At 45.4% G+C, this 21,933-nt stretch overlaps 1 protein-coding gene across 10 annotated transcripts in view; it reads right to left on the minus strand.

Annotated features, from left to right (window-relative positions):
• Nucleotides 1-21,933, minus strand: part of CELF4 (CUGBP Elav-like family member 4) — a 712,910-nt gene that overhangs the window by 71,424 nt on the left and 619,553 nt on the right. For all 10 annotated transcript variants that reach the window (XR_010069051.1, XM_063319988.1, XM_063319989.1 and 7 more), the window contains exons 6-7: nucleotides 11,549-11,692; nucleotides 337-484 (exon numbers count right to left, since the gene is read on the minus strand). Coding sequence is in view for 9 of the 10 variants with exons in the window: in XM_063319988.1 (XP_063176058.1) it covers nucleotides 337-484; nucleotides 11,549-11,692 (292 nt within the window). In the remaining variant the exon portion in view is untranslated. The remainder of the gene's footprint in view (nucleotides 1-336; nucleotides 485-11,548; nucleotides 11,693-21,933) is intronic.

Consider the following 21,933-nt stretch of genomic DNA (forward strand, 5'->3'; position numbering starts at 1 on the left):
CCAGTGAGTGCCACGCAGAGTTGGGTACAGCTAACAGCAAGCCTTTTGACTGTGCCCTTAGAGCTATTTCATGACACGGAAGGTGACCCCAGCTGGCCCCAGCCGTGGCAGAGGTGGCAACAGTCCTTCTCTGCCCCTTTGCCCCTTTCCCAGACCACAAAAAAATCTGATTGACTCCACTCCTCACTCCTGGTGGCCTTCACCAGGAAAACCAACATTTCTGTAACAACCCACCAGGGGTAAACCTGTCAATGAACGTGTCCCGCCAGGTCTCCTCTGAGATGTGGCCATATTTACCTGCCCTTCGCCCTCTCCACAGCCCCCCAAGCCCCTTACCTGAGGTTGGTGTCATGGGGGCGGCTGCCAGGCCGTTCATGTTCAGAGCCGCCATCTGTTGCATCTGGGCTGCAGCAAAGGCTGCCATGGGGTTCAGGTAGCCGCCCTGTGCCACGGACGCCATGATCGCGGCTTGCTGCTGCATCAGCTGGAACAAAGAGAGCAGGGAAAAAATATCACGCAGTCACCAGCAGGGCAGCCCGCAGCACCCGCACCAGGGTGGGGACCCAGTGTGAGGCATCTGTTTGGAGATGTCAGCTCACCACGCCTGTGGTACCCCCCAGCCCTGGCCTTCCTTCTCACTATAGGAGGCAAAGTGCATCGTTGCGTCTTGAGGTCTTTATGGTTCCCACCCCCACAATGTCTTCCATGGTGTGGAGGTCTCCCATGAGTTGTACTCAGTCCTCTGACTACCTGGCCCTTTCCTGATGCGAAAGGCAGGGAAAAGAATAAGTTCCTGAGCGGACAGGTTTCATGGTTTACGTTGCTTATAGAAAAGCTCTGGGAAAGCACTGGTGGCTGCTGATGGGAGACCAATGTATGTGGAGCAGTGGGAACGGGGATCCCCTTTCCAGAGCAGCAAGCTTAGATAGTTGTCTGGGGATAACCTGATTTATTTTAATCTGTCAGTGACAAAAATCAGTTTTTCTTATGCTGCCGGGAGGCTCCCCGTGAGCACTGAGCAAAACCATGACCAAACCATCTAACCATATTACAGCACCTACTTCTAACATAACCAAACAGAGATTCCTGGAAGAGCTATATAAGAGAAAAGACGTCCCCTGCTTTAGCAAGATTAATACTGTGTACTGGGAAAACCCCTTCCCTGTGGTTTTGATCTGTGATGATTTCCTTAATTTGATTTTTTTTTCCCAGAGAGTGACAAAAATGCTGCTTCTTTTAGGGCACATACAAAAGACAAAAATGAGGAACCCAGTCTACATTTTCAGGCATTTGGGTGTAAAAATTTTGGAGCAGAAGGCTGGTGAATGGTTATGCATGCTGGAAATGTTTTTTACATTAAAATAAGACTTTGCTATCGTCAGACTTCACTATTTTTGTTTTACACTCTGAACCTAGCACACGGTCATTGCAGTCCATGTGTACAGTATGGCTGCAGTGGGCTTGTAAAATGCTACTGGTGTGAAGGAGAAGGCACCTTGGATGAAGCTGCCTCTTCTACCCTTCCCTGGAGCTGTATGAAGAGCCAGAAGAGGTATGTCTGAGCCTGTATCCAACCCCCACTCCGGACTGGTGTTAGATGCTTATAGAAAGTGTGGGGGAAAGAGGATGAGCAGAGAGCGAAACCTCACTCTGTTCATTCCCTAGCCTCCAGTAATGCGTGACTTGATAATAATGGTGGAGAAGGAAACTGTTTTTCTGTAGTGACTTTAGAAGTGACTTATGTCTTTGCTGTCTCCAGAATTGGAGGAACTCTATTTTGCTGCTCTCTGATTTCACTCTCTCCCATCAGGAAATCACCCTCTGATGCTGTTGGTTAAATACGCAGGACACGCTTCTCAGCATTAAATAGACCTCAAAAGTCACGGCAAGGAGCAGACTGTTCCCTACTGTTTGGTTTAATGTTGAAATATCAGCTAAATTAACTGTTCATACATACACACACTAAACCAAATCCTTGAAATCACTGCACTCATTCAAATGCTGAAACTTCCCTTGCTACCATCTGTGAAGAGACCAAAGGATGCTCTGCCTCTGACCTGCTGTATAACCATGCACAAGTTGAGTAAACTTGCCTTGGTTTCTCCAGAGACAAAATGGGACACAGGATACCTGCCTCCCCATGCAGGAGTGCCTTCAGATCTACGGGTGAAAAGTGCTGTGCTAGAGTTGAGTACTGTTATTTTTTGTAGCCTAATGCAGACTGGTGGCGAGGTGGTGGCTTTCCCTGTGATTGTTAATTACCCTTTTTTATTATACACTGCATAAGACACTTTCACATTTTAATTAGTGATATCCTGTTCTTTGTAATTACTGATAGAGTGATTAGACAATCTTTTCTATTATAGGACAATGCTGATTCCCCTTTAAGGAGTACATTTGTTTCTAGGCATCATTTGAGTTTATTCTCCAGAGGAGGCACTGAGCAGGTGATTTTAGTAAGTATGCCAATGAAGTAAATGAGGAAGGGAGAATCCATCCATCTTTACCACTGGATTGACTCCAGCGCTGAGTGTGCTGACCCATATCTCATTTTCTGTGCTGCGTATTTTCACCTGGGGACAGCTGAGTATGTAACTGGCCGTTTGCAGAAATGATGGCCAAGGTCTGTGCCTATAGAAAATGTCTAGCTCCGCTGATCAAAGTAGCATCTCTCTGAGAGTGCCGCAGTTGCAGGGGCTGGGGACAGTCCCAGTCTGGTCTTTGCTGATTTTCTCAGTCTTTCTCCAAAGCTGACCAGAGCTGCATGAACAAACCCACCTCAAAACACAGAGTGACATATGGCCAGTCATGCGTGTGCTGTGGCCAGTCTGGCTGGCAGATAACAGCCTGGTGTTTGTACCAGAGACTTTCTAGGGCAGGCAGGGGACTATATTTTTGTCATTTCTCTGTTGTCAGTTTCAGTAAACTAAATACAAATGGGGTTTCCTCTGAGCTGGTCACCTATTCCAGTCTATGTGATAACAGGCAGAGGAGCCTAGACCAAGATTCATCTCTCCCTTCTGTACCCAAATGCCTCTGGGCAGATGAATTGCACCTTTGTTTCTCCCTATTGACTGTACGTGGAGCCCCAGGCGATCAGTTCAGCTGCACATACCAATGCAGTCAGATGAAATCATTCCCGCTCCTTACTTGGCCCTTGGCAGATACTTTTGGATCTCAGTTCCCAACCATTTAAAAGATAAGTGCTAATCCTTTTTTCATTTGTGTTTCACCTGTGCTGCAAGAGAAGCAGGGCTCTATCTAAAAGATGCTGCATTGCCAATGGTAGTACAAATGACTGTGCCACTCCAAAGACAATTTCCATTTTGGACTCAACAGAGCCAGGCAATCACTTGTGACATTATTTATGGCTTACACAACTTTTTTTCCTGCTTATGGATGTCTCTAAGCTGTTCACAGTTAACTCCATAATGACAGGTGCTCCTCCTGGTTTGCAAACCAGGTAACCTGAGCGTGCAGGTTCCTGTGTACTCAGAGAACTTATAAATTTTCACTTGAAGATGCACGTTTGTAGAACATACCTTGCCTACATGCATGCTCCTTTTTGCAGTGTATGTCACTCATGCATTTTTGCCACAGACCTTCAGAAAGAAGGTATTTTCTGTCTCCTTATGAGAAGAACAAGATGATCCTAATCTGCTGATTAGTGCTGAAGGTGCAGGGTCCGCAACACAAAGCCTGGTGGGCTTCAGTGAAATAGCTGTTTAAAACTGGCTGTACTCCCACAGAGACACAATTAGGAGCATGAGAAGCAAAGAAGTTAAATTTAGCTTAGGGTTAAAAAGCTAATGCAATAAAAATAAAGCCTTAGCCTGTGACTTGGGAAACTAGATTTGGTTGCTTCTGCTGCAGTGGGCATCCCGCAGGGAGCAGCCACCCCATTTCTGTTATGCTCGGTGCTCTGAGGATACCCAAGATGCCCTGGAGACCTGGAAACCCCCCTGGCATGGTGAAATGAGCTGGACCCCTGTACCTCATGACATGTACACCTTGCTGCAGCCTTCAGAGCCAGCCCACGGGGTAAACCAGGGTCTCCTCCAGAGCTGGAAGGAGTATAGGACCCCATACCTGAACACAGCCATATACGCCAGGTAACTGGCTTTTCTTCCTTGGCTAGAGAGAGGACCCCAACCATGTCTCAGACACATCTGAACATCACAGCCCTTCGCAACACTCCTGCCACCCTTCTGCTGTCACATTCCCCATTGATGCCCTTCCATCTCTGGTTGGAGGTGCTCAGGGGTAAGTGCTAAAGGGGAAGGGGAGGGGGGTCCTTCCCAGCTGCTGATGGCCACAGCCTGTCTCAGTGCAGCGGCATTGCAGGGGTGGGAGGACGGAAACTCGGTCACCTTGAAAGAAGCTGACGGTATAGACCTACCTCCTTCCCCCCAGGGTGGCTCCAGGGAAATTTACAAAAGAAGGGCAAGTCCTGTAAAGGTCACCAGTCTCCCTTGTAAAACCTCTGGGGCATTCCAAGCGAGCTCAAATAAAAGTAACCCCACTCCTTCCCCAGCTCCCCCTGAAGACGAATGTCCCATCCACTCTCCTTTCACTTTGAAAGAGGCCCAGTGTATGGTCCCAGTTAATAAAGCTGTAGAAAGTGAGGCAGTGACCCCACCAGAGGCAAATCAATAGCAGCAGGGCCCCTGGGTATTGTGTACTTTAAAATATGCCATTTGAAATGCAGATTTTCCCTGCCTGGGTTGGGGCCACAGAGCACTAATCAGAAAGGCAGCAGCCTTATTATCTCAGACTGATCCAAGGGGACGGAGAGGAGCCTTTCCCTTCCTCAGCTGAAAGGACGTATTCCCTTTTGCTTCTCCTACTTCCTTGGCGTGACCTTTGCCTCAGCATTTAGAGCTTTTTCCCGTCCAATTTTATAGACTCGTTCCCTCTTTCCTCCAATTTGGTCATCAGTATTGCTTAAATATTTATCTTCTGAGGAGACCAGGAGATGCTACTAAACTGGTTCATGCCCATGGGCAGCACCTCAAGAGCTGTGAACCTGCAGACCCCATCCCATGGCTTGACGCCCAATGGGGCAGTTGGAGAGGCCCTGGTAAGGCCATCCAAAGTATGGGGAAGGGTGGTAGTGACGGCTGATCAACAGAGATGGGAGGTTACAACTCACACACCCTTTTCCTACCTCAAGTATAGCCAGCTCTATTACCAATGAATGAATAGGCACCTCCACAGGTTTATCCATCCTATCCTGGTATGGGAGATTAAGATAAAAAAACAGCAAAGGATGCAGTTTTGCAGCACAGTTGTGTCAAAGCTGATGTCAGAGCTTGCTGATGTACCTCTCCCTCTCCATGTCTTGCCACTACCTTTGTAGCAGGACAGATGCACACCTGATGCTGCTGAGCACCAGCTCCATAGCAACACCAGCAGAATGTTGACCACACAGCACAAAACCACAGCACTTGCTCCCAGTTTTCCTACCAAAAGTGGTTCCCTGTGTGGTCACTGTCAGTCTAGTGGCGTGGGGTGAGGACATGTGGCCAGAAATGTGGTTGGGAATAGGGTGGCCTCCTCTGGCATCAAGTGACTGTTAGACAGCAGGGTCATGCAACTGCACTCAACGGCAGGAAATATTATACTTTTCTTACTGAAGGAATGGCATGAGAGATGAATTGACTTACTCAAGGCCAAAACTTCCTGCTAGTGATAGGACAAGGATGCTACAGCCTGCCTTCCTCCACCCCCAAAGAAATACATGTGAAACTGAAGAAGGGAAAGAGAAGAGAGAAGGACTATTTCTGATGCTGTCTTTTTGAAATGATCATTGCCCTTCGAGAAAGCTTACTCTGAACAATCTGATGACCTTCTTTTTTTTTTTCAGTGTTATTTTCTATCCTTGTCTCTGAGCCACATGACGTTTTGTTTGACTTTTCATATTCTTCACTCAATAATAATAATAATAAAAGTAATAGCAGCATCCCACGCTTCCCACCTCTAATGATCTATACAAACACTTAGCTAATTAATCCTCATGGTATCCCTGTGATGGAAAGAGGTAAGTAAAGTGATCAACCAAGCTGTAAGAGGACTCATATTTGGTAAAATCACAGAACTGACCAATTCACGTCTGTTTTACGTAACTGGCCATTGGGAAATCAACCCAAAAATATCTCCCAAGCCTTCAAACAGAAGATATTCTGCAAAAAAATCAGAATGGTCCTTCATACATTTTCTAGTGTCTTCTTGGAAACAGAAATTCCTGCTTTGAAAATAAAATTTAAATTTAATTAAGATTTAAAAAAACCTAAACAAATCTACAACACCTGGATTCATGTATTTTAGTGTCTTTCAAAAGTCTGACGCACAACAGTTTGGATCTTTAACTTCTTGAGAACTGTGGAAAAAAGCCACAGAACCTAAAAAAACATACGCATATAGAGCCCAAATCTAAGTGTTTGTTATTTCTGAATTACCAGGGAGCTGATGATCAGAAATATGGTATTAGCCCTGCTAGAAAACATTATGGCTTCAAAATAGCTTACGCCTCTGGAACAGATCAGAACAAGTGCTTTGCATAACAGGTAGTATTTACCAAATATACTGTCCCATTTTCGTCATTTAAATATAATAACTATTATATGCAAAAGATAGTCTATATTCAGTAAATTTTCCCTGATTTCAGAGGGCTAGCTGAATTTTTTAAAGTATCTTTCCAAAATAATTTCACAGTACGAATTGAATAAATATTGGAAGAACCGATTCTTCCCTTCAGCACTACCTCAGATCGTTTAGCAGAAATATCCTTTCATCTCCACAGGAGCTGGGACAGGGAGGCGGGGGGTGGTACCTCGGCTTTATGGTCAGCGCGGTAGTCACTGCTGCCCTGACTTCCCAAGGTGACCACTTATGATGATGACTGAATGCTACGCAGTGCTGGATGTTCCCACATTTGTTGCAGTTTTTGCCTGCAGTTCAGGAGCTGCAGACATTTGTATTTTTTCAGAGTGAAGGGGGCTGGGGTTTACTGTTGGGGAAGGACTTGCTCCAGGCCGGAGAGCAAATGTTACTGGTGCCTATGTTGCCCCTGTCCCCCTCTGTCTGTTTTTATTCACTAACTCTATGCCTGTCCCCTGCTGCAGGATGCAATCAGTCCCATGGCTGGAATTTGGCCAGGAGACCGTGGCTAACACTCCCACCCTATTTTTTATGCAAACTTGATTTATGACTTTGATCTTATTTTAAATAATTTAAAAATTAAATAATTTATACAGTATCTGTCACTTTCCAAGGCTCCTTCCTTTGTTCTTGCTTTGCTCTTCTGCATTTTCCCAACTTCCCAACCCTATTTGGTCTGTGCGCATTTCCTTTTGTGCACGGTGGGGCAGCAGTGACATGAGACAGCCACTATTTGCCACTTTCTTCATAGAAAGAAGACCTGCGGGAACTTCTGCCACTGTTGCTAATTTGGGCCAGGGCTATGCTACCACCATTCATGGTCTGGTTGGGTTTTTACTGCTCATGATTTTGGACTTGGCCACCCCATCTCTTACCAGGGACTAAGGCTGTGCTGCTCTGAGCTGGAGCGTGTGCTTGCAGGTTCGTTCTCCACTGGCAGCAAATCAAAGATGGAGCCACCCCGCATCAGTCTCCTTCTCCCCAGGCTGAGGTCAGATCTATACCTCAAGCTGGCCTTAACTGAGACTGCAGAAACAACTATCAATACCCAGCTGATGTAGATCCACAGTAGCCTGACCACAAAAAGGGCTAATGGCTGTGTGAACTACAATAGATAATTGCCTCCTAAAAGGAGAAGCTAAATGAGTATGGGAAGATATCGATGGAAAGAAAAAAAAAGCTGAAACAACCCAAAAAACCTGAAACAAATTAGTATAGGGGCACTGGGAGCTTTAGGGATGAAACCTGACTTGCCTTGAGCTGCATACAGAAGAGGTGAGGTAGGTCTGATGTGACTTTCTGTGTCACTGGAACAGCACACAGTGTTAGTGCCAAGCTTTGTCTGGTCTGCTTGCAGGTGGCACATGAGGACGGGAGGCAAAAACCACACACAGAGGAGAAACCCTTTTGCTTCCTGATTTTTTTTTTTATGTCTGTATCTGAGGCCATATGGCTGCTGAATCCAGGGACTAGTTTCTTAGCTGAGAGAGGCTGCCACTGTTATCAAGGTTAAAGTTGCTTAAGCTGAGGTTGAGTGGGTTGGCAGCAGCGGCAACAGGGAGTGAACTGTGACATGGCCGTTTGCTGGGCTCCAAAGGAGGTGACTTAGAGAGGAGCTGGGGCCCAAAGCAGCCCTGGTGGCAACACTAACAGCTATCAGTCAAACACTGATGGACTGAGACCCTCGTCGCCTCTCCTTGGGGGTGCTGCTGGGTTTGCAAATCCACGGCTGCCCGCTAATCTCTCAAACAGCTGCATCGTGTGGGTTTCAGCTGCACTGTCCACCTTGATGCATGGACACCTTTTTGCCAGAGGTAATGCAGCCCCAGTGATGTGCGTGCTGCCTCTTTAGGGGAGATTCAGCAAGAAACGGCTGCCTAGGGGCCTTGGCAACCTCCTCCACGGGGACGAACCATTAGAAACTATTGATTAACCAGCTGTCATGGGATAGCTTGGGAACTCTTATATGGAGACATCAGTCAGGACTGCAGTGGGATAGATGGAAGGACAGATTATGAGTACGAATCAGAGCATAGTGTCTCATGCTAGTCCTGGCCTTACTACTAGGCACCGAGGCAGCTCTTAAACTTGTGTTATCATCATACCCCTGTGTGAAAACCCATGGAGAGAAAGCACCAGAGACGGATGTGTCCCTGAGGGAGAAGGGAAAATAAATAAGTCTGATCATCAGCTTTATTTATACATTGGCAAATGAGACCAGGGGGTCAAACAATTCACCCAAGGTCACACGAGTTGCTGGTGGCAGTGGCATCAGCTGTAACTACTCTTGCGTTTTCACTGTTTCAGCTTCCCTCCTCTTGACTTGCCTTAGCTCTTCAACTTCAGTTCGGGCTGAGTAAAACTGCTCCCCCTTTCCCTCTCCCCGCTATCGATCTCTCCATCTCCCGCTGGCATTTGCGAGGTGCCAATCACCCTGATATCTGAGAGCCAGCACTCCAAGGTGGATTAATCGGGACCGAGGGAACGTCACAGAGCCTCGGCGCTCCCTTCCTTCCCTTTTGTGTGAGACTGTGAGATGAAGCAGATAGGAAGAGACACAGATAGGGAGGCTGATTGAGAGACAGCATCTGAGCACACTCTGGGTGTACAGGCGCCACATGGAAATGTGATCCCATCGTTTAGACAGCTCTGAAGTCCCCAGGGTAATTGGTGTCACCAGCCTGTCATATCCAATGGGTCAAGATGTGAAACTTATTCTTTCCCCCTTATTAGCATATTTACCAGGAAAAAAAAGAGGATGGGTCCAATTCTGCTTTCTCAGAAATCAATAGGAAAAATATTCATTAGTTTCAAGTGGAGCGGCAGCAGACCCAGGAATTGTTTTCACTCTTTCTTCAGAGATAAATCCTCACTCAAGCACCTACTGTCACAATGTTCTGTATAAGCTGGTGAGAAATAGGCGGAGGGAACTTCTGTGATGTAAAAGTACAGACCTCATCCTCTTTTGCGTCAGTATAAACCTGGGATGACTCTATTATCATGGCAATTAGAATTGCTCTAGATTAGAAATGATGCAAGAAGAGTTTTCGGTCCAAAGCATCAGGCAAGTGGTGTCTTTACCACCTCTCCAGCTGCCTGATCAATGCCTGTAGCATGACTCCAGAGCCACATTCTCCTGCCTGAAAACCTCTGCAGATGTTTGTCCCCAGCTGCCCACGGGTTGCCTCCTGTTAGTTCCTCTGGTACATGGGTCACAGATGTTACATCCCCCTGCCAGGCTGCTGGCCACTGGCCTGGGCTCGGTTGTGATTTACTGTCTCTTCCCCTTCCTGCAGCCTTCCCCAGCCGGGACGACAGCTAAACACAGCCAGGCTGGGGAGGGGACAGGTCTTCTGTTGTGTGAGGAGGGGAGCAAAGGACGAGGCAAAGATTCTCTTTGATTGGGAATAAAAATGAATAGGGAAAAGTGGAAGGCAAAAGGGAATTTGTCTAGTGGAAAGAGAATTAAAAAATTCAGAATAGCACCAGGGGGTACATATTGACTTTACATGGCTCATGTAAAGGGCAGGTTGTGTTGTACCAAGTGTCCAGTGAAGCATATGACGCTCGGTGGAGGACAGAAATTTCTAGGCCCTCAAGTTAAAAAAAAAACTCATGTGGATGTGATGGGGAGTCTGTGTTGTCTATGTATGAGAAGGAAATAGGCAGGGAAGAAAGAACAGCCTTGCGGTCAGTGTGCTGGAGGCAGTACGGGCACACTGGAATGTGATTCTGAGTTGGCCCTGTATTACTCAGGGCAAGTCATTTGGTCTCTCTCATTCAGATGACGTTACTCTGGAAAATGTGATTAATGGTACTTCCCTCCTGCACGTAAATCCAGCACAGAGTGCAAGAGGGCCACATTTTACCACCAAAGGGATGAAGCACCTCAATGCACTGTCACTGCCTGCAAATACTCCTGTTTCATCTGCTCCAGAGAAGGCAGCCAAAGTCACCTGGCAGTATTGTCCCTGCCTGCTGCAGGGATCACCTCTACCTCCCTCTGAAGTATCTGGCAGAGACTGAGTAACCTGAACCTGATCTTGTCTTGCAGGTCCTTGTTAACTGTAGCCTAAGGAAAGGTAGTTATGCCAGAGGCATCCATTTCAGGGCTTTGTCAGGAGCCCAGCTCCCTGCACAGTCACATTTTCTCAGGGGCCCAGGGTCTGCGTTAGATATGTAAGTGGGATAACTGAAATTAGACAGTGCAACACTGCTTTACATAGCAGATGTGTTTTCCCAGTGTACTTAAATCACACTGTTTTGGGGAGCCGGAATTGTACATCTGCATATGTCTGCTCGACCATTTTAGTATTATCGAGCATGCTTCCGTGAATCTAAAAGCATTCCTGTTAAAAGCTGCCATTTTATCCAGTGACCACCCCGAAGACACCCCTGGTGATGCATGGGGCAGCAGGGGCCTGGCCAAATGGAGCAGAGAGCCATCTACCCCGTTCAACCCAGTCTGTGTGGTCTCTAGCAGAGGACCGGAAAGGTATTTGTGCCTTCACAAACATTTTATAGCACCCAGTGATACTGACAAGGGACAGAGAATTAACATGAGCTGAATTCAAGGCCTATTTTATCCAAAACTCTAATGCTAGCTGTGTTTGGATTTCACAGCAATGGCTTAGACCCCATAGGAAATGTCTTTCATGGATACATACATGACCACGGTTTGGTTACTGCTAGAAGCAGATATTGCACCTCTGAAGGAGATGTCCTCTCCTGTCCCAGATGGTGTGGCTCAGTTTGCTCCCATCGTTTAACCAGTTTAATGGAGAAATCAGTTGTTCCTCCTCTGTTGTTCTGCGCGTATGTGCTTTGTGCCATTCTAGGTGTGACCCCTGTTCCCGTGAACATGAGTAGAGCCAGTATATATACTTACTGCCTGTGCATAGGCGCCATACGCTCCAAACTGGATGGCCATGGGGTTGAACATGCCCATTTGTCCTGCCATTTGCTGCATGCGTCTCATTGTACGCTCCTTATCTGTATCAGCAAACTTCACCACCAGGCTAGAAGAGGCTCCCTGCAGGACATGAGACAAAAGAAGACACACAAGTGAATTAGCCAGCTGCACGCTGGCTCATGCAATCCATACAACTAACACAGATTTGGTGGTGTGGGATCCACCTGATGTTGATTTTTCCCACGTAACCTCTCAGGCCTTTTGAGTTGGACCTTTGCAAGAGGCTGAGAGCATCAGGAAGGAAGGAAAGGACCCTTGCGGGTGAACAACTGAGGCCAGCATCCCAGTTCCTAGTTTCCTCCAAAATTCAAACTTCTAGGCTGTCATTAATGATTCTCTCTGTTGCCTTATTGTTTCAACATATAGAAAATCTTCTGGCCCAGTAGGTTGTCCTCATCAGAGGACAAAGATCTGGACTCAGTGCAGCAAAATGTAGAAGCTTTTGTTGGATGACTGTGGTGGGATTTGTGAACTGATTTATTTTGATGGAATGTGTTAGCTCTGTCCATGCCAGAACGCTTGAGCTGGATTACCCTTTCACACTGCTGTTTCTTGTAACCACCATGTCCAGTGAGAAATCCTTGTCCAGCCTTGGATACAGGATTCAGTATGCTGGGCAGGGTGTACATCTCATCACCAAGCAGCATCTCTTCAGCACTGTTAAATTCGGGGAGCAAAAACAGTACCTGAGGGACCCGAGTTTCCTCTCCATGAACATTTAATATTGCAATTTTCTGGGTGAGTTTTACAGTGTTTGGCTTATGTCTGCAGTCAACACTGGTGCAGAACTGGCTGCAGAAGCCTGTGAAAAATGTAGAGCCTTTGGGGATGAAAGAAATCCCTCTCCTCCCCAAAATCAGATGAAAGGTCTGTAACTGAGATTCTTAAATTTCTGATAGGAGGCAGAGATGGGAAGGAATAGATCTGCCAGGGAAGCAAGGCACTGATATTTTTTTGACTGCCTCCAAGGACGTCCTAACTTCATGGGTTGGTTGATTCCCCACAGCGTGGTCTCCCGAGGGGAAGAGGGGTGCAGGGAGGGGGGATGCGGCAGCATCCCCGACAGCAGGCAGACAGTTGCCTTGGGAGCCAGGCTGCCACCGAGCCTGGGGAGATGGGCAGGTGAGCTGTCAGGAGACTGACAAAGAGCAGCCGAAATCATCACGCTCCCTGGGTATGCTTCCCTTTTGACACACTGGTATTCGCTGATGGAAATACAGTCAGTGGGGAAAATGCCAGCTCGGCCACTGGCCACGGCCACAGAGGAAGACGAGCTCTGTGCCAGAGCAGCTGGGCTGTTGCAGGGCCCTTGTTTTTCTAGCAGAGGTGGGATTGCCTGGGATTACACAGAGGGGAGTGTTATTAACTGGATTACACGCACCCCGATGTAGTTGCAACCAGAAAAAAAATAATCTTGGTGAAAGCAGAGTTGCTCTGCTGCAAATTGGGAACAGCACAGTAAACCATAACTATGGATGCACATATATATAAATCCAAGCTATGCATATTCAATAGCTTCTCCGGATCCTTGGTTATGAATAAAGACTTGAAGAATTAACTTGCTTAAAAAAAACCCAAAACTCTAAGGCCACACAATGAGCGATGTTCCCTGGATTAGCAGCCTGCTCTGAGAGGAAGTGATTTTCATTGGCAAAGAATCTTTCTTTTTGACCTGTTAGTCTCTCTCTAATAAATCTATAACCCACTCAAACAATGTGGTGAAGAGCAAGGGGGTGAAAGGAGTGCTTCAGGAAAACAAAGGGATGAATGTTCTATTCAAGGGTGGAGAGCAGTCTTCAGAACTCATTATGAGAGCAAAACAGAAAGGAAGATGGGGGGGAAGAAAAAAAAAAATAGACAAAATTCCCCTGCATTTCCGCTCAAGGCTGGGCGACTTTTCATTTTTTTAAATCACATGGTGTAGTTATTGATCCTTCCCCAAATCACACTCTTAATTGCAGCTCATCGACAAATGAATATTTTAATGCATACATTTCCTGCTAATTATCACCTGGACCAGTCCTTAATTAGATTTCAACACTCATTTAATTAACCCTGATCCAAGAGACTGTTTGGTAACCTGAATCTAATGATTTAAACCTATTTGCAGCTGTATTGGGGAGAGGCACTGGTCCAGAGCAGATTGGGCTGTTCAGAGCTGCTGTCGTGGTTTGCAGAGCAGAGGCTGCAGCAGCACAGTGGGCACAATGCAGCGCGGAGCATTTTGAAACTGAATGAGGTGAATGAGTATTCATCTCTACAAATGGGTTTTGAAGATGTGACCTTCTCTAGTTAGCTGGACAGAGAAGAGTAAATAAGTTGGTGTCTTCTTCCTTCCCTCTTTCTTTCTGTCTCTATTTGCCCTGGAAGTCCTAGGGCCAGAGAACTGCCTCAGGAAATTGCTGATGACTCACAGTGTTGAAAACCAAGCTATTATCATAGATGGCATCATGAAAACTTGGGTAACCTCCACATGAATTTCTTGCCCCTGGAGTGTTCTTCCCTCCTGATGTGAGTGGTAGTGACTGCACAGCAGCCGTTTGACCCAATGGGCTCTAAGACTGCCTCTTGTGAGATGTTTTTCTAGGTTGCCTGTCACAGCAGGACTTCAGGCCTCTTTGAACATCACTATCATATACGCAGGTCAAAAAGGCCATTGGCAAATAGAAGCAAGTTAGAGCACACGTTACAAAGAAAGAGGAGAAAAAGGAAGGCTTTTTAAGAGTGCTCTGGAACAAGATGCGCATGTAAGCAGTTAAAGATAGGTAGGTAGTAGAGATGCTGCGTTGCTCTTGAATTGAATGTTGGCCTTGGGGTTGATGCTTTCTGTATGTGGTTCCTCACGTGCAGCCCTTTCACATGGCCCAAAGGAAATCAGGCAGTAAACTCTATCAGGTCACCCAGTGCAAAATTTTTAGCAGAGCCAAACAGTGCTGTTCATCTACACCACCACAAGACTGCTTTCTACTCCAGTGACTCCCACTAATCCACTGGATAACACTAGACATTCCCTAAAATGGGCCAGGTTTTCCATGGGGTAAAAGCTGCAGAGCCCTTCATCTGGACTATTTATTGCTTCCGCAAGCAGTTAAACCGTGGTGTAAATCAGCTGTTGTCTGCTGACAAAGGCAATAGGTCCTGTCTGCTCGGTCATTTATTAGTAATACATAATCTCTCTCTCTCTTGCCAGCTGTTGGACTGGACCTTATATTTCTCCAGCCCCCAGGAGAGTTACAGTGGGTAAGTCAATAATGTTTGAAATGTACTTTGAGATCTCTGTGTTAATTTTGCATTTTTAGCGAGGGAAGGACCTGTTTATTTCTCTACCTTGCAGATCCACAGTTGAAAGGTAGTATCATGAAAGTGAGCATTCCTGCTGGTGCCTCTGCAATAGGCTGCTTGGAATTGGCATTTATCTCCTTTCCCATCAAATCAACCTCCTTTTTCAAGTGCTTTGATATCCACTGATGAAAAGAATAATATAAGGGCTAAGTATTATTATGCTTTCCCTATTCTCTCTTGGGCCAGCAAGTCTACTTGACTATCTTGCTTCCTGTGTGATAATGAATTGCTCCCCTTAGTCAGCAGAGTCAGATGCTCTCTAGGCTGGCGGGGCGAGGGAAAAGATGGAGGAAAAATCACCCTGTGCCACACTCACTTTGTAATCCCTAATCAGAGTCCTCTGTGGGAAAAACTAATTTCCCAGCCTGTCTTGACGTGTGAAATAAAGTCATTCTTGAAAACAGGAGCTTGACAGGTCACTTGTGAAATTTCATATTCAACTAAAAATAAAATATCCATTCATTGATATTTCATTTAAAGGCGAAGGAAAAGAAATTTTTTGACTGGTTGTCGGGATTTTTTCCCATTAGTTATGGCCTTCCAAATGGAGTGTACACACAAATTAAGCAAAAGCTTTTCAGAAGACCAAATAATACTGCACGGCATCAGGAAAAGCTGCTTCTCCCTAGAACAACATTCGTAAGAAAAGTTTTGTGAAGATGTTTCCTTGCAGAATATATGCCTGAATTTTCTTTTCCTTTCAACCTTATAAGTCTCCTCTAACTCAGTAGTTTACCGATCTCTACAGACAGTTAGACATCTTTTTCTTGAAAATGTGGTGAATTTGGACCTAGTTTGCCAAAGCCATTACATTGTGTTTCACTTTAAGCTTAGTGAATGTCCCATTGGAGGTAAGCATCCAGCTAAGTACTTTACTGCAAGGGTATTACTATCATACAGGTGGACTTTTACATCTTGGTTGGCTCACAGGGAGCCAGTCAGAAGTTCTGGGACAAAGATATTTAAAAAAAGGCTTGTTACATTAAAGTTCCAGTGACTAATGCTCTTGACTGTAAGAGATCTGAATGTGCAGATCCTATTAAGCACCTTCCAAAAATGTCAGCCATGCATACCATCCAAGATACTTAAATGAATAGGTGCTACTGTATACTTCTCATTTGTGCAATCAGACCACCTTTCTCAACGTCACCATGCGAATAGGATTGCTCGTGTTGGAAGTTTTGCCTTAGCACTCCCTTTGCAACTGCAATGTGGAGCAGGGAGAATGCTTATCTTCCGCAAACCATTCAGGGTAGTATTTCCACGCAAGGATCCTTGAAATTAAGGCCTGAAAGCCAAAGGAGGATTTATTTGCTTTGGGGTCTGTCAGATCAGGTAATGGTATGATACCTCCTAACTTTGAAAGCAAAACCAGGTGGATTTTTTTTAAATGCTTTTCTTTAAATGTGTAGCTCTACTGAAAATAGGGATGCTGAATTAGCCCGTGGGGGTTTGACCCCAACGTGGGATTTTAGACATGCAAGAAAGAAACTCGTGTCCAATGAAAACTGTAGAGCAGAAGGAATTTTAGCTAGGTAGAAATGTAATTACCCATGCTGTAAGATGGCGAGAAGACCAGGACTAACATCCCTACCCTCTTGTGAAATATGCCGTGTTATTCTGTACTCAGGGCTTCAATTTCATGTCTCATCTGCAAGATGAGTAGGATGGCAGTCACTAGGAGCGATTTCCACTGCACAGTCCTGAGAGCTGGTTTAGACACACTTGAGACGAGAGTGACAGAGACGGAGCGGGGAAAGGAGGCATTCATCCAGGGCTGGAGTGACAGACCCTTTGATAATGCTGCTCCCTCGGTAGAGGAGATTCTTCATGCAATGTCTAAGCAGAGAGAGTTGCTGCAGGAACTTCCCTTCACAGGTCTCCGGAGCTGTAATTTATTTGGAGTGGAAGCTTGATTTAGGTTTTACTCGCCCATACAACACTTAGCAGGTGTCTCTCTGAGCTAAAGTTATTGCTTTCCGCAGGGCAACAGAGTCATTGACTCCTGGTGGCACTGTACCCAATTCTAATTAGAAAGACTTCACTGTATAACCCGGCTATTAGTATGCCCCTCAAATCAAAGCCAGATATCCAAACAACCTAAACTTCAAAGCAGAGTTCTTCAAGCAGCTCTGCGTTTTTTAGCTCAGTCTATGGATGATAAAAGTCCTCACAGAATCATTTGCCTTCCTTAATGCATTATGAAGTGGAAAATGTTGTTATACTGGTAGACTGGAAATTCTAACCTGCTATTTAGGAATATGAAAGCAATAAATAATTCTTTTTTGTCTGTTTGAAGAAAAACTTAAAATCCAGAATTCAAAAGAAAATGTTACAGATTTCCCATTCCCAATAAGAGTAACATGGTTTGGAAGATAAGGTATATTTAGTTCTGTATTTACTAAAAATATACTTTCCCTGAAAATATTCTTACAGCAACGTATGCTGACTTGCCATAATTTTTTAATGAATTTTTATTGCTATTGGTAACTGCAGCACAGAGTCCCATGAAAGCTAGTTACTGAATGGTCTGTCCTTCAGTCTAAATAGGCAAGGATGAAAATAAGAGAAGTGGAATAATTCCAGAGCCATAAAGTGAATTGTCTTTTGTCACAGCAAGGCAGCATCACAACCAGGTATGGAGCCCCTGATGCTTTGTGACTACGTTCACATGAGCTCCACTCTTCCTTGGCAGTTCAGGATGAGGATGTGAACAGGCTAAAATGACTTGGAAAGAAACAGATGTTGAGGAAGGGCTGGCAAACTGGTTCAACTGTGCATGTGGCATAAAAGAAGATTTCAGCAGCACTGAGTTGCAAACGTGCTGCACATGATTAAACATCCCAGATCACTGTCATGCTGTACGACTCAAGGCTATCACGGTGTAAAGCGTGTTGCTTGACTGGGATAGTAAGAAGTATTTGCATTTTTGTAGAATATTTAAACTAAATATCTCCAAGCAATGTAAGACCACAGGGTCATTGATTGATAAATAATTCTGCCTGCAGGGAGGTATCGCCCATGCTTTAACATGGTGAAACAGGTGGTCAACCGAAGATGTGATACGGTGTAAACTCAGCGAAGCTCTGCTGGTTTTGGTGGAACAAGAAGTTGGTTTATGTCAAAGGGTCTGCCCTTACTGCATTCCACTCCACCGAGACTGAAATGTGTCTCCTTACTGGTGTGTGACACCTGACAACCGCTATTCCTGTGAGTACCACATAGACCTTTGGGATGGGAAGTCAAGCACATTCCCCTACCTGACTTTACTTGCCAGGGAACATCCGAGCCAAAGTCATTGGTGTTTGGTAGGATGCTTTGCATTTGTGTGGACTTCAATTGAGGGTCTTATCTGAAAGTTCTAGTTTTGGTCTAAATACATCTTTGCCCTTTAAAAATTCATTTTGATCTTCGCAAAACACATTTGGGTAATAGCTACTGAACCACTTAACGCTGGCTATGTTTTGGATAGGGATAGCAATCTACCAATTACTAAGGTCTTTCTGTTCTCCTTACAAGAATGTGTGTTATCAATCCAGTGGGACTGAGCAGGAGCACACCTGAGCGGGACTTGGAAGGGAAACAAGCAGAAGCATCCAGTGATTTAACCTTTATTCAGAGCCCACTTAAATCAAAGGGAAGCTCCCACTGATGTAAATGAAGTTTGGAGCAAAAGAAAGAGGAAGGGAAGAAGGGGGAAGAAAGAAACACCCCCAAAGCAAGCAGGGAGGTAAAGACCTAATACTGACAACTTCATTCCTCTCCATGGTAGGAAGAGCACATCTTTATTAGAGGAGGTTGATGGTGCCTGGTGGAACTCCCTCCAGCCCCCAGGCTGGGAACACCCCTGCCAGGCAGGGAGCATTTTATGCCTCCCGGACTGGAGGCTTATCAATGTCTCTGATATCCCAGAAAGGTTAGCATTTATGAATTATTTTAGCCCCTTCAGGTCCTAATCTCATCCAGATGAGGCAACTGTTGACTGTAGCAAGCCTTACAGGGGCTGCTGCCAGTGCCAGGACTTGGGCAACACTCAGTGGTGGCATGGTCCCACTCCTGCTTTCCCCTGGCTAAATCCATGGCTGTTGGTTTGGTTCCCAACTCCCCCTGCACCTGTAAAGAGATGTTATGGTACCAATTAAATCCTTTTGTCTAGAGTGAGGCCATACAGCTCATGAGTAGTTATCCCTCTTATCCCATTTGGAGGCAATGAATGCTGCTGTTCAGACGGAGCAAAGAAGCCTGGGGAAGATGGCAAATGAAGTCTGCCACATCCTGTGGGTCTCTTCATTGTCCTGCCAGATGCCTGCCTGGGCAGGGAGATGTGACTAGAGAAGTAAAGGCCACCTTTGGTGCCAGCATCATTCATACCCCCTGTAAAGCAGCTGGGCTGACTGGATTTCTGTTCTGGGACACAGAAACATGTGATTTATCAGTTCATTTATGGAACAAGGGGGAGGCAGGGAACATGATTTTGCTTTTTATAGAAAAAATTAAGGGAAATTATGGTAACAGTGGGAAAATGCTGGCCCAAAGGTTGTAGAATCAGCTGTCTTGGTTGCAGCAGTGGGTTGGGATGGTCCATGAACCTTATCCGCCCTCCAGCCAGAACCCCCTCCTCAAAGGAAAGTGAGGCTGAACTATCAAGAGCCATTGGATTTTGATGGAAGAAATAACTGCAAATTATCATCTAGGTATTACACATCCACTGCTTCTTTCATCCCAAAGGACAACACATGACTTTATAAATGGTGTCTGGGTAGCATATTCAGAAAAATCATTCATTATTGGAAGGAGGGCCAGGCTTACTGCTGGTGAATTACAAATGGGTTCCTACTGTATTATTATTTTTAAATAGAAGGAATGTGTGTGCTGTGTCTTGCCCTGAGTTAAGCAAGTTAGTCTGTGTGTTACACAAAGACATGGCATTGAGGGCATGTTCTTTAAAGAGCAGAAGATCAACAGTGAAGAGAAAAAAAATTGGTCTAAGTTGGCATCTCTGTCCTCTTCTATCAGCTTCTCCAAAATCAACAGTGTAAAAGGAGGCCTCAGTCTCCTGCATTAATTTGAGCATATGGACTTGCATTGATGATACCCCACTTTGTCCTAGACTTTGTGACTTTGGGCAAGTAACTTTAGGGCAAATTCAACTGTGAGGCAAGAAGGGCACTTAGATGCTGGACTCCTATCAACCTTTGAAACACCCTGCTTTATATTTCTGTGTTGATGTAAAACTAAAGTCTAATGACTTTCCCATTTCCTATTTACCCTGACAGCCTGAGGGGGTCAGCGACTCTCTATCTCTCTACTGACTTTCACAAGACGGCTTTTATTAACTGAGGACTTGAGCCCATGCTGGAATCTAAATGAGAGTAAATTTTGTTGGTTAATTGATACTCTGAATCATGGTCTGTTTAATTGTTATCTATTTGCATTACGGCTTTGTCTGAGGTTCTGTTTTATGTTACCTGGATTTTTTGAAGACCCCCAATGGGAAATGAGGTGGTCGACTGATTGTTTCAAATTTGACCTTCTTAATTCTATGTGTTCCAGGTTTAGGTAAATATTAAGATTTAGATGCTCAAGTATTCACTGGTTATTACTTCTCTACTGGGACTGGGAACAAGAATTACTGTTACTTTGTCTATGAACTGGTGAAATATACTGATTAATTGTGTATAAGACCAGTTAATTCCGAGACATTGTATTGTTGCTTCTTTTTCTTATATCTTGTGTCTTGTCCCTTAGAGGGACATTCGGATGGCCTAATTGCGGCCATTTTGAGTATGTATTCTAAACCATCAATTACTTAAGACAGACAGATGTCTCTCTGAGGGGCTAGTCTCTCTCCATCAACTCTAAGAGAAGTGTAGATGATAAGATTACAGATGACCCCAAAGTTTTATACTTTGACCAACACTTTCATGAAATTCAGACAGGTCAACCCTGGCCTTTAGTTGGTAAGCTGCCGAGTGTGGGAACTTTCCTGTAAGAGGTTTGTGTGATGCTTAGCACCCAGCAGTTGCATGTCAGTTCAACAATAACCACATATCCAACAGTAGTAGTCTAAGAGAAAATCTGCTAGAGTTTCTAAGAGGGTGAAGAACATGTTCCTGTTGACGCGAGACCTGCAAACACAAAGATGCGGCTCCACACACCCGGCTCACAGATTTGGTTGACTTCCTGAAGATGTGTCTTGCTGGAAGTGGAATACGCTACAAGTTTTGAACTGGAGTCAAACTCCCCCAACTTTGTGGAAATGACAAACCCTCCTTCTGAGCGCTAAAGGCTGCCATGAGCCTGAGGGAAGAAGGGAGTGTGCAGCTGGATGTGTGCGTGTATTTGCGAAGAAGGGAGGAGAGACGAGGAAAGTTTCTCCTATGAAAGAAATGATCCAATTTGAAGCAAGTCCCTCATGGGAAGAGCTGTGACAGAGGCTGCTCTGTTCCTGTTAATTTTCACAGTGCAGCTGTCAGCGGGTCTGTAAATAGTACTCCGTGAAGCCAACACTTCCTATCCACACATCAACCATTCAATTAACAGAAGAACAGAAGAAGGAAATAAAGTGCACCACAGCCTTCTATCACGGCTTTGATGTTTCCCAGCAATTTATGAAAGTGTACACAAATCTAATTACAAGCCCCACTGCTTCCCATTTACATGGAGCTCCTCAAGTTCAGAGCTGTTTATATCAAAATAATTGTTAAAAATACCTCAGCTGATCTACGGCATTGTGGCCCCCCACTCACCGGAGCCACCACGCTGCTCCTCTCAGGGAGTTTCTGCCGACTCAGCGCTTTGGTGCCAGCGTGCACGCATAATAACAGACGCTTCCCCGCCGCTCTGCAAGCAAGGAGCCCGGGCGACAACTTCATCATGCCCACAAAGGCCCATTTTCCTTCTTTCCTCCACCTGCTCGGAGCTCCTTCTGCAGACTCTCGCTGCTTTCCCTTCCATCC

Source organism: Chroicocephalus ridibundus, chromosome Z, assembly GCF_963924245.1.
Source record: "Chroicocephalus ridibundus chromosome Z, bChrRid1.1, whole genome shotgun sequence".
In the NCBI taxonomy this organism is placed as follows: domain Eukaryota; kingdom Metazoa; phylum Chordata; class Aves; order Charadriiformes; family Laridae; genus Chroicocephalus; species Chroicocephalus ridibundus.